General features: G+C 35.7%; 1 protein-coding gene across 1 annotated transcript in view; it reads left to right on the top strand.

The window, feature by feature from the left end:
- The window catches only part of LOC140166722 (E3 ubiquitin-protein ligase rnf213-alpha-like), a 136,651-nt gene that overhangs the window by 15,302 nt on the left and 107,740 nt on the right, over positions 1–13,609 (top strand). The window contains exon 2 of the mRNA XM_072190220.1: positions 13,314–13,521. Coding sequence (XP_072046321.1) covers positions 13,335–13,521 — 187 coding nt within the window. The 5' untranslated portion in view covers positions 13,314–13,334. The remainder of the gene's footprint in view (positions 1–13,313; positions 13,522–13,609) is intronic.

Consider the following 13,609-nt stretch of genomic DNA (forward strand, 5'->3'; position numbering starts at 1 on the left):
TATGAGTATCATCATCACAGCACCTAAAATAAAAAGCGCCCAAATAGGCGCCAAATCCAAAAGTTGGTGACCACCATGTGAAAGCCCTTTTTATAAGCTTTAATTTCAAATCTAAAAAACTGGTGACCACCCCCTTGGTCACCCCCTTACAAACAGTGACAACCCTTTACCCTCCTAACACCCATTAACCAACCACACCCCATGTCCCACAATGATAACCTTTTGAGGTGGTCCAAGGTACCAATATCAAAATGCCTACATATTCCCTTTTAAGAGAGTTTTTGTCAAGTGATCAATTTCCTTGACTTACGATTCAGGCCGTTATCATTGCAAACACAGATAGCTAACAAAATCTTACCTATTGCGCTACACTGTGTTAATAGGTCATACCTATTTTGCTTTTTAAAGCCTTTAAGTTTGAACTTTGACCTCTGGGGTCATGGGCCATTATTGTACCAAATATGAACCCTGAGGGCACTGTAGTTCTTGAGTTAGAGCTGTTTGAAATTTTACACATATTGATCCCTGTAGCCCATGAACTTTGACCTCTGGGGTCGATGTTGCTGCAGTAAATATCTAAGGGTCATGGGCCATCACTGTACCAAGTATGAACCGTGAGGGCGCTATAGTTCTTGAGCGAAAGCTGTTTTAAAAGTTTACACATATTGCTCCCTGTAGCCTATGACCTTTGACCTCTGGGGTCGTGTCTACCCCATAACTTACTTTTAGGGGTCATGGGCCATCATAATTAGTATGAACCCTGAGGGCGCTATGTTTTTGAGCTAGAGATGTTTCAAATTTTACACATCTTTCCGCCTGTAGCCAACGACCTTTGACCTCTGGGGTCGAGATTACCCTAGGATGTTTCTAGGGGTCATGGGCAGGGACAGGTGATTTGCGCGGAACTTTTTTTTTGTGCAATTCTGCGCAATTGGCTATTTTTTTGCCTATGGGCTGAGATACATGCATGATTTGCACTGAAAAAAAAGTTCCGCGCAATTCCGCGCAATTTGCTATTTTTTTTCGCTCAAATCGCCTGTCCCTGGTCATGTGCCATCATTGTACCAAGTATGGGCCCGAGGCTATTTTAGTTCTTGAGCTAGAGGAGTGCAAAGAAGTGGTCTTGAGAAGAGGGAGGAGGAGGAGGAGAACCAGAAGACTAAACACAACAAATACTATATGCCCCGTTGCATGGGCATAGATAAGTACAATTTATACAATGAATTTTTGGGCAAGAAGTGCTTGACCTTGTTCAAGACACCCAGATTTCTGGAACATAACTTGCAAACATTTTCAATATGAGATTTCCATGTCAAATTTTCATCTATAATCATGTCTAAAAACTTTGTACTAGTAATTCTCGTCAGTTTACAACCATCTAAATGAATTGAATGATCTACCTTGGCATTCTTCGTTTTGTAGGCCATTCCAAGTAACATTAGATTAGTATTAGAAGCATTAAGATAAGAGACAATTTATTACATTTGTACCAATTGCATTCTTCTTGCAGTTCATTATTCATTGTATCATAGAGAATGTTAATTAATATATTTATCAGAAAAAAATACAGTGATATCATCAGCAAAAAGAATAAACAATAGCAGTTTTGAAGTATTACAAATGTCATTCATGTATAGAATAAAAGTAGTGGCCCAAGTAAAGAATCCTGAGGTACACCACAAATGACTTTTTCATGCGATGAAACTGTATTATTAAATTGAACATATTGCTTTCTATTCGAAAGGTAATCTGAGAACCATACATAAGCAGGCTGCAAAATAAGGATTCTGAAGGGCACCCATTTCAAGGCAATTTTGAAAGGACACATCTATTTTACAAGGCAATCACATGTTAAAGAATAGCAGCAATTAATAGGGCATCAAGGAACCCATAGTGATACAGTTTATCCAGTAAAATAGTATGATCAATGGTGTCAATGATGGTAATTGATATCTCTTATTTGCATGATCAACAACAGAAATCAAACTCGGTCCATATTTAAGGGGGTACTACACCACTGGCCAATTTTGTGCCTATTTTTGCATTTTTCTCAAAAAATAAAGTGCATTGGTGACAAGTAAGATATGTATATTATAGGGGCAAAGATTACAACTACTGCTTTGAAAATTCAGCAACACACGGCAAGTAGTTATTGATTTATTGATCAAATATTGGTTTTCCCTTGTTTTTGACTGTAAGGCTAGCTTCAGACTCCGTGTATTGTACGTACAATATTGTATGTACAATACTTTTCGTGACGTCAAAAAGTATTACACGTGCAATAAATATACGTGCCACGACGAGAGTTGAATCAGATTAAATAACGCGCTATAACCCTTACGGTTCATTGTTTGCTAAATCCAAGCGAGGTCACCAGAAAATCTATGCAAGAGAAATTTCTACTGCTGCTGATGAAAAATCCAAGAGTGCGTTTGGAGGTTTTTTCTGCACTTTACCAGTAGCCCTAATAAATTCATAAAACAATAAAAATCAAATAAAGATTTAGGGCAAATGTTTTTACTCACTGCTCATCTGATCCACTTTCCCAGGAAACTAAATACCGATACTCCTTAGTTTTTCCCTGACTTTCCAGACATAATTATGAGTAAACATCAAATTTAATGTTTACAAAACAATCAAATAATACATTCTTTTGCATTTTGTATATAAATATTGATATCAATAATGTAGGCCTACAAACATTAAAAAAGGGGGCCTAAGAGTATGTCTATTTTTAATCATATACTAATTCCGCCATGCCCAAACATATCTTATTATGAAATCGTGTAATGGAACCCAAATTCCAATCAAAAATAAAAACAAATTTGTTATCAAATACACTAGGCCTATACATTGTATTATAGGAATTTAATAGATGGTTCATTTTAATAAATAGATTAACACGGGTAATGGACAAGAAATATTTGGCAATACCGGATTTACCAGAGAGCCAGTGGATAAAGAAATTAATTAAAATTAAAACAAATTAAATGAGAAAATGAAAGCAAGGACATTTGGCGAAGTATTGTTTTAGAATTCGAAGGAGTCCTAAATGTTATCCTGGCCCCAGGACACTGATTAATGTAAATTCGACCCATAGTTATTTTATCTATTTTTGCCAGCATTCAACCTGTTCAATGTGATTTATGCCTATTTTTAATAAAATTCCGAAATCTGACGTATCAACGTTGTATCGTGCACAAATTATGATTTGAGACTATTTCATTTGACACGGTTGTATGGATTTCAGAAGATCGGTCCTATAATAGATATCGATTAGAGAATTACAGCAAGAGGCTTTGAGGATGCCGTAATCCGGGGGCACTCACATGTTAAGGTGAGTACGGGTATGTGCGGCGCTCAAGGGTCCCTTTTTCAGGCTCTCCGGCAGTTCCTTAAGCCCCACATTTGGATCTGCTCCAGTTCTTTGAGCCTCAAACTCTGACAATTGTAGCTCTTTAAGCTCAAATTTGGAAATAATTTAGAAATTTTTAGCTCAACAGCCTATAATTTGACCCTAATTTCAGTTCTTCAAGCCCCTATTTTGCCCGAAAATCAGTTCTTAGTTCCCAAAGTTCGGCGCTCCGCGCCGCACACCCCTACCAAAATTTAAGTTGAGTGCCCACCCCCCGGGGCCGTAATCCTCTTGACCATCAACCAATCAGAGAGACATATTTCAGAAATATATTCGTAGGATTGAAACTCTTTCAACTCTGAAATATATATTTCAAGTAATCTCGTTTCACACTTTGGCTTGCAATAAAGCCACGAAGAGGCGGTAATGTTAATATCTGATTTCAGTCAAATATTGGAGCAAATATCGATTTCGGTCAACTATTTGGCTATCCTTTACCCAAAATTATGAAATGTTTATTAGTAACAACAACTCTTAGGAGGGTTTTCGAGTAATTTTAGCGAAATAATGAGGTTAAATGAAAGAAAACCCACTTACAATTTTGGACGCTTAACTGTGGTGTTCTAGGGGAATTAAAATATCACAATTAACATGTTTAATTCAAAATCGTTGTCCTACAAGCACATGTTCAGATTGTGTGAACATTACAAATACAAACAATAAGGTTGAAAAATAAATAGCCATTTAAAAATGATTTTAAAAGATCGTCTATTTTGTAGCTTTATGACACTGAATAGGCCAAATATCTGCCTCTGACGAAAAAAAAAATGTTTTCCATGCTGATTTGTTTTTGTAACAAGTACCGTATGTCATTTCAAAAAGAAAGAAAAAAAGGCGGATATTACTTTTTAAAAACTCAACACATTACTATTAATACGCCTATAATTAATGAATGAAAAAATATAGAAGGCGTTGCATCCGGTTCTGATGAGGGGGGGGGGCACAAGCCGTTTTCGGCAGTTTTCCTATGGGATTTTCTACTATTTCAGATCAATGGGGGAGGGGGCTTCCGTGCCCCTAACGCTACGGTTACTGCATTAACACGTTTATGGATGTATTGTGATGATCATAAGTAGGCCTATCATAACATCTCAACGATATCAATATGTAAAAAGGTGTTGCAAATTCATAACACAGCGTGTTATAATGTAACGAATGCTATGCCAAAACTTAAAAAATTAACAAAAATATCAGTATCAATAAAATCAGAACCAGAATAAATACAAATGCCTACAAATAATACTTTTAAACTTTCTAAATCAATATATGACTAAATATCAGTATAAATGAATCTCTAAATCAATTAATCAATCAATCAATCAATAAATAAATAAATAAATAAATAAATAAATAAATAAATAAATAAATAGGCCTAAATAGATAAATCTATAAATAAAAAAATAAGATCTGAATGTGCCATTTATATTATTATTAGTATTACAATTTTAATATTATTAATATTAGTATTAATACGACGTATTATTAACTTTAAAAAGGTGCCCAATGATTATATAATAATTCAAGTACAGTTGAATCATGGTAGGTATTATGATACCTACCATGGTTGATGTTCATCATTCCGTGCACTCACTAAATTTAGAACTCTTAGAAATTTGGCAACTCCGTATCAATTAAGCAACCAATGATTGTAGCAAAATATATATTTTCCCGGTACATACTATTTATTGCACGTGCAATACTTTTTGACGTCACGAAAAGTATTGTACATACAATATTGTACGTACAATGTGGAGTCTGAAGCGCGCTTAACTCCACAACTGTGGTCTGTGCTGAAATAAAATTCTAGTGCAGTAGTTGTAGTCCTTGCCCCTATAATATACATATATCTTACTTGTCACCAATGCACTATAATTTTTTTGAGAAAAATGTAAAAATAGGCACAAAATTGACCAGGGGTGTAGTACCCCCTTAAGGAAACAAAATACAAAACAAAGTCAATTCAATTTTTTTAAGTGTGGGGATCGGGGTGGGGGTAGGAACAGGACACCAATAACAAATAACATTTGTTATTGAAATAATGTGCCAAGTTTATCCATGATATATTATGACCGGATATTTCAACTTTTATATGTTACCCTAAAGTGATGTAATACAATCTTTTTTGTGGAAATACATGCATATTTGGCTCATATTTTTGGTTTTTAAATATCTATAGTGAATTGCACTTCCGGCCCGTTCGAAGTGATTTGCCTCTCTGTGAGTTGAAACGAAATCAGACAGTGTCTGACACAATTTCAATTTTTCTGGTGTAATTTTCCATTTTTTAAAAGCCAAAGTTCATGGAGGGGGGTGGGGTAGGGGAGGTGAATGACTTAATTCTACAATTTTCAGTCAACATTAATGGGTATATTTTCACGGGAAAATTTTCTGGACACATGACCAATGCGTATCAATGTGAGTGTGACCGCAAGCCTGATCTCTGACCCCCGGCAGTGACCTCGCTATTCAAGTCTTAGTAATTTTGAATTGGAATAGTATTCTTGACTGCAATTTCAATAGAAATTTGTGTATTGCAAATTTATTGAATATCATGCAATCTTAATTTGTTCACAATATCATCAAAACGTAATTTTCAAAAATATTTATCTACAGAAACTCTTACCATAATATTATTAATTTGCGACAAGTTACTTATTTTGCATCAAAGGAGGAATTCTTCCTATTCAAATACATTGGTAGACCACCCGCTGTGCTCGTGGTCACATTCCATAATGCTAATATGTCTGCGCCCATGGGTGTCACGTGTCCAGAAAATTTTCCCGTGAAAATTTACCTATTAATTCTGACTGATTTTAGTGCCTCTATTCTGTCATATTTCAAGTTTTATTAATCATCACAACAACATGCACAGGGGATTCAACTTCAATTGGCCTACACAACGCCAAAAGACATGGTCATTATAACATTTATTGGTAGGTGTTATCCGATTTCCTCTGGCAATTGCAGGTTTCAATTGGAAAATGGCTACAATTTCGGGTAACATATTTTCTCAGATTCAGAACTAGCACAGTTAAACGGCACCTAGGTGCAACTAGATGATTTAGATGCCAAATGATCAAATACTCAACATAGGTTGACTTGAGACTTTCCTTGTTTTAAAGGCCAATTCAGTGATTTGCTGATCCGGACGATCATAAAAATCATCAAAATTCAGATTTTGGTACTTTTGTCATTGTCATAAATGTATTAACATAGCCTGTGCCGAAAGCTGTGTATTTAAGACAAAAATAAGGAATTTATATAGATCTGTAATTTAGATACTGACAGTATCTAAATTAGCTACATGTATTTGAATGGGGCTAATTTTTCTTTGTTTTTTGCCTAATTTTTCAAGAGGGAGGGGGGCAAGTGCTTTTTGGCACACATTCATGGGGCGCCTTTTAAATAAAATGCTCTAAAAGGCTTAGGAAAACAGTAGGGAAATGCTTAAATATGCAAATTTTCATGCTCGCTGCGCTTGCAACATGTATCAAGACCATTTCATAATTATTGCACAGCCCCTTAGTGGTATAACCTTGTATAGGAAATGGCACTCTGTAAAATGTTCAGGTAGCAATTGCCTTTATTATAAAAGCAAAACAGTAACCAAAACATTAAAGAAAGGAAAAGAGAATGAATAACACAATAAAGAGTAAAAAGTTATTTTAATAGTATATTGTCCATTTATTTCCATTGAAAAAAAGAGGAAGTACAGATGTTATTTTCAGGCAAGCAATTCATATTAGCCCCTGGTACTTATCTTATAAATAAATGTTATAAACAAAAACTTTGACCATACTAAACTTTGTATTGTTTGCTGATGATATGACAATTTTATACTAAGTGATGACATTGCAAATCAAAAGTTGTTAATAATTAAAGAACTATCTGAAGTGATCAGCTGGTTTAAGCAAGCAAACTTTCTGTAAGTTCTAGCTACATGGTTCACCCTGGAATGAATTTGACTGGAAAACTCAATATTATTTTAGATGGTACAAACGTGCAAAGTGTAACGTAACTAATACCATATTTTGGGTGTAAATATTGATGAAACTGGAATAGTCATTTAAACAGAAATTCAAAAACAATTTACAATTATTTTGCACATACTAGTATGCTTAATGTATACTTGTGGCACAGCCACATCATATGTGTGCATGTTGATGACAATGATTCATCACATAACATCCATGTATGTCATATATGAAAAGTCAGCATAAATAATTGAAATTATGTATTTCATATACCAGTGCTTAAATATGAAATGACCTGCTCCCATGAATTCGCAAGTGGGAGTTTCGAGACATTCTAATTGTTCAGTTGCTGTTCTTTGTTTGAAGACACCTGTAGTCAGTGGTATGTTCTTTGCCCGGGTTCTTTGTAAATAGGGATGATATATTATGTTGTACTTTGTATTCAATTCTATTCCCATTCACAAAGGACATACCACTGCCAATGTAGGTGTCTTCAAGCAAAGAACAGAAACTCACAGTCTCAAAACTCCCAACTTGTGACTTCACACTCATTTCACTGATGGGAGCAGGTCACATATACCAGTCTGATAATGAACATGAGAAACTGCTGTAAATAATTGAAAATTACATATTTCACATTCAGTTTGTATTACTATAATCATTTTAAACATGGCTAGTGGAATAATTCACTTAAAGATGGGTGACCTGATTGACAACCTCATCCCCCACTTTTTCCTATCAAAATGGAGATTTTGGCATCAGAAGAAAGCTCATAATCATTTTTTTGATAATCTCAGTGAAATTTTAGGCCTAAAATATATTCCATTTAGATGTTATGAATGAAAAAGTTATAGCCTCATTCCCAATTGTGGAATACCACACGCAGGGGTGCAAATTGTGATTTCTTCCTCAGGAGCAAGGTTTTTAGCCTCAAGATTTCCTCAATCATATCATGCATAAAATAGCTTTATTCTGCACTTCAAAAGATGAGAATTTTAACATAGCGTGAATTTTTAAAGCGACTGGAGATTAGGTCTTCGAGCTTCCAAAAAAGGCTATATGATGACAATGTGCGCGCGTAGCGCACACAAATTTGGTATTTTACACTAGTTTGGGGTCAATTTTGGTGGGACAGAGGCTCCTTTCCCTTTTATTTTCCTTTACCCCTTTCCTCTTTCATTTTTTGTCAGAGGAGCACAACTTGTTTAGTGATTTATATGGTTCTTCTTTTTAAATTTCCTCAATATTTTCCAGTTTGTCCTCTTCTCAGTGGCATTAGTATTGATACTAGTACACTGAATTCCTTCATGACTTTTGTTCCCATAAAATCCTCAATGCTGCCTCTCTATAAATTTCCTCAGATATGATTGCCGCCTCTCTCAATTTCCTCAGATATGACATTATGAGCCCTGTTTCCACCTGTCTTTGTCCAACTTCTTTTTTTCCTGTTAAATTACATTGAATACCTCATATGGTGGTGAATTGTACATTTTCTCATATCCCATTTCTATATTCTAACACCAACGCCTGCCTCTATTTTGCTCTATTTTCTTGAACAATAATGTGAATTCCTCCAAATTTTGCACAACCAGTGTCTTTAAAGATTTCCTCTCTTCCATTCAGTAGCTTCACTTCCTCACAGCCATCCCCTATTATCTTATACCTCACTCTTCTTCTTTTTCTTTCCTTTTTTCCCTCTTCCTCTTCTCTTTTCTTTTCTCCTCTCTCCCTCCTTTTTCCTCTTTTTCTTTTTTCTTCCCATGGCATTATTTCCTCAATTTTGACTCTCATTTGACATTTCCTAGGAGCGGTGCTCCCCGCTCCCGCACAATTTGCATCCCTGACCACACGTAACATTCTATGGGCTGTTGTCAAACATGTTTTTACTTCTAATATCAAGCCGCTAGTGTAATTTACCTCAAAATTTTGGAATTGCATTATTTTGGTACAGGCCTCGATATAAACACAATATGAAAAAATCTGACCACCAACCTTTAATAAAAACTTTTGTTCATATTGGTTCCTACACCAGGAACATAAAGGTAATTCAGCCAGGATTTTCAATTATTTTTGTGATTATCTTGAAAAGCATATTTTTCGTCAAGGATCAAAATATGACACAGCTACCTATAACCCTAACATCTAAAAAATGATGAGGTTTTTTTGTATTTGCTTGCAGTATTAGGTCTAATAAATAAAATATCAAAAGTTTAGAAAAACTGAACTTAGGCGAGGGGTCCAACTGTGACGTAATCAAAATGACCGCCAAAAGCTGGAAAAATAACCATTATTAATCTATTGATTTCATCCCTTTTTCACTCGCTATTGTGGGTTCCACTGGTGACAACCTTGTTCAGAAGTACATTACTGGATGTAGTAATGAATCTTTATATTGTGGTATTCAGATGGATCGATTTGACAGCCATAATGAATTTCAAAATGGCCGCCATTTTGGTATTTTGGCATTTAAAATCAAATCATGCACGTAAACTTTTTTTGGAAATTAAACAGGGACACCATTGCTTTGCAGCCTTCACTTTCTTCATATTCTTGATCCATTAATGGGAGTGCAAAATGCCTTGGAACAAACTTGTAATACAGGATCACCATTGACTTGCCTACCCCAAATATTTTTGAAGTAGTGTCGCAACCTGAAAACGCATGGGCAAACAACAAATCCGAAAAATGTCATCACTGAGTAAGCGCATCTGACCTTGATATCATACACATATGGTTTATCCTTGTCAGACTGAAAGTACAGGTCATTACAGTCCCTTTCTGCATAACGAAGAAGTAATACCAACAGATCTGTGTCTTCTCCAATTAGGATTGTTAATTGACTTAAATGATGCCATTGCGACTGCTGCTTTCACTATATCAACATCTGCATTTCCTTCAGCGTGGATCACATGACATCTTTTCTGTTGCATATGGTCCCCAATTAGTTTAATGAGAGTGTGTTTGTTCAGATAATTTGAGAACAAGGCTTCTTTCTTGCTAGCAAATTGCCTGCATCTGATATGTCTACCTTATTTGCAACCCGAATCTTGCGGCGCTGATGTGTGTTATCCTTTGTGCTTGGTCCACCAGTGTATACATCAAAGACAACTGTGGCCTTGCCATAGTGATCAAATGTGAAAGATGCATAATAATCAGCAAGAGAACTATAGGTGCTTCCAATTCAAGCGATGTAGAATAGAACATCCATCAAAAACATAGTGATCAGTCCTTGGAACTGTCTCAGGGGCATCAGCCTCTGATGAGGACACATGATCCTGTATGGCTTGTAGTAGTGGTGCTTTATCTGGTTTATGTAAAACATACTGTGCCTCAAACAAAGATGGTGGATATGGTGATAGTTCATGATAAACCACCTTATCTAAGCACAGATCTCCAGATTGTGATACAACCAGGAACCTTTGAAATAACAGAGCTGGATTAATGGTTTGGTCATCAGTGACCTGGACCTTACATTATGACTCTAGCCTTCCGTTTGTAGCTATATGAAAAGACAGCCTGTACGTCCTTCCATTTGTTTGACTGTATGTTTATCTACTTTGAACAGGTTTTGCACATTAAAGGAGGATTTCGTGATCCTAGCATCCTCTTTTTATGACATTTTTCAGTAAATATCCACAAAAAAAGCTGATCTCCAAAATTTCAGTTGATTCCTATTTTGCGTTTGCGAGTTATGCATGATTTATGTGTATTACACTGCTCCATAGACAATGTGTTGTAATTTCGTTCTGGTGCACCAGAACGAAATTCAAATTTGGTGATATTTTTGCTAAACGAATTAATGTGCAAGAAATATTTGGTACATAAACATTATGTAGCCAGAGGTATCCAGTGGTGTAAAAATCTCAACATTTTTTGGGAAAAGTGGGGGGATGAGGCTGTGGATCACGAAATGCCCCTTTAACATCCTCATCAGCATTTATTCCTTGCATCTGCGTGGACTGTCAAGGTCACTGATGACCAAACCATTGCACCACTATTATAAGCCATACAGGATCATGTGACTTATCAGAGGCTGATGCCCCTGAGACAATTCCAAGGTCCGATCACTATGTTCTTGATGGAGTTTCTCTTCTGATAATTAATATGCATCATTCACATTTGATCACTGGCAAGGCCAGGGTTGTCTTTTATACTGGTGGACCAAGCACAAAGGATAACACGCATCAGCGCCACAAGAGTCGGGTTGCAAATAAGGTAGAAATATCAGATGCTGGCAATTTGCTGGCAAGAAAGAAGCCTTCTTCCCAAATGATCTGAACAAACATTAAACTAATAAGGGACCATATGCAACAAAAAGGATGCCATGTGATCCACGCTGAAGAAGATGCAGATGTTGATATAGTGCAATGGCATCATTTAAGTCAATAACCCTAATTGGAGAAGACACATCTGTTGGTACTACGTATTTGTTATGCAGAAAAGGATGGTAAGGACTTATACTTTCTGTCTGACAATGATAAACCATATGTGTATGATATCAATTAAGGTTCCAAAGTGCTTAACCTTCATCAGTTATGACATTTGTTCGGATTTGTTGTTTGCCCATGTGTTTTCAGGTTGCGACACTACTTCAAGAATATTTGGGGTAGTAAGTCTGTATTCAACAAAATCATCAATGGTGATCCTGGATTACAAGTTTGTTCCAAGACATTTTGCACTCCCAATATGGATCAAGAATATGTAGAAAGTGAAGGCTGCAAAGCAATGATGTACCTGTTTGAATGAATTTAGTGTTACTTCAAGAATATACTACAAGCAACATATTTATTTTTTAGTATGGTGATTATAGCTGACAGCCATTTTGAAATGTAAATATGGCTGCCAAATTGGTACGCCTACTTGAAAGTATAATATTAATGGTGCTATGGGTGCAAAGGATGTTGGTTATTTTAAAAGTTCTGTCACTTTAAGTTTCAAGTTACAATACAATAATTAAACACAATAAGCCAATATATACCAAAATGGTGGCCATTTTGAAATTCACTCTTGCTGCCAATTTGCAAGTTTGTATGCCTACCTCTATTTAAATTTGAATGGGAATATTGGTGCAAAGAATATTGGCTATTTTAGAAAATATAACACCTTAAAGCCATAATGTACGATCTTATAATTAGAAATTGGTTCATTTTTTTCAAACCTGATTTTTTTTGCATATTTGTGATGTTTACACATGTCCCAACTTGCACCTAAATGGAATCGGCCAAATTTGTTGTCTTTGTAGGTCAACAGAGCAAAGTTCGACATATTATCATAATTTAAAAATTATGATATGTCCTCCCATAGAACTGCATGTTAAAACGGTCAAAATAACCAGTGGGGTTTCTTTCACTTTACCTTATGTTATTTCAACTTAAAATGGACAGCAACCTTTCCCGGCAGTTATTACTAATATAATTTCAACATTTTTAATAAAGAATAACAAAATTAAAATTTGACGGAAATCGTACATTAAGGCTTTAAGTTTCGCCTTACTATAATGTATGTACATGATTTGACTTCATAAGCCAAAATACCAAAATGGTAGCCATTTTGAAATTCACTATGGCTGTCAAATTGAGCCATCTGAATACTACAATATAATCCAGTAATGTACTTCTGAACAAGGTTGTCACCAGTGGAACCCACAATAATTAGTGAAAAATGGATGAAATCACTAGATTAATGGGAATTTTTCCAGCTTTTGGCAGCCATTTTGATTACGTCACAGTTGGACCCCTCGCCCAAATTCAATTTTTCTAAACTTTTGATATGTCATTTGTTAGACTTTATACTGCAAGAAAATACCAAAAAACCTTCTGTTGAAATTTTGTTGGGTCATGTGGTAACTTTACTCTACAACAATAAGACCGGTATGTGATGTACCAATTAATGTTATATTGTGAATTTTGTTTTTTCATTGGAAGTGGTGTGATTTACAGTCAGAGATGGCATCTAACCAAGGTAATCAGTGTCAGAGATGTAGGACACAACTCATCCCAGGTGCTCCATTTTGTCCAGGATGTGGTTTACCTACAACACACAATCAAGATATGGCATCTACCCAGTGTCAGCGATGCAGAGCACAACTCATATCAGGAGCTCTATTTTGCCCAATGTGTGGTTTACATGCAGGTATGACTTGACTTTTTGTCCACGGAGTGAACTTCTAATATTTCATTTTCACCCACATCTCATATGCACAGTTTATCCCTTACATATA

The sequence above is a fragment of the Amphiura filiformis genome, chromosome 12 (assembly GCF_039555335.1).
Source record: "Amphiura filiformis chromosome 12, Afil_fr2py, whole genome shotgun sequence".
Classification (NCBI taxonomy): domain Eukaryota; kingdom Metazoa; phylum Echinodermata; class Ophiuroidea; order Amphilepidida; family Amphiuridae; genus Amphiura; species Amphiura filiformis.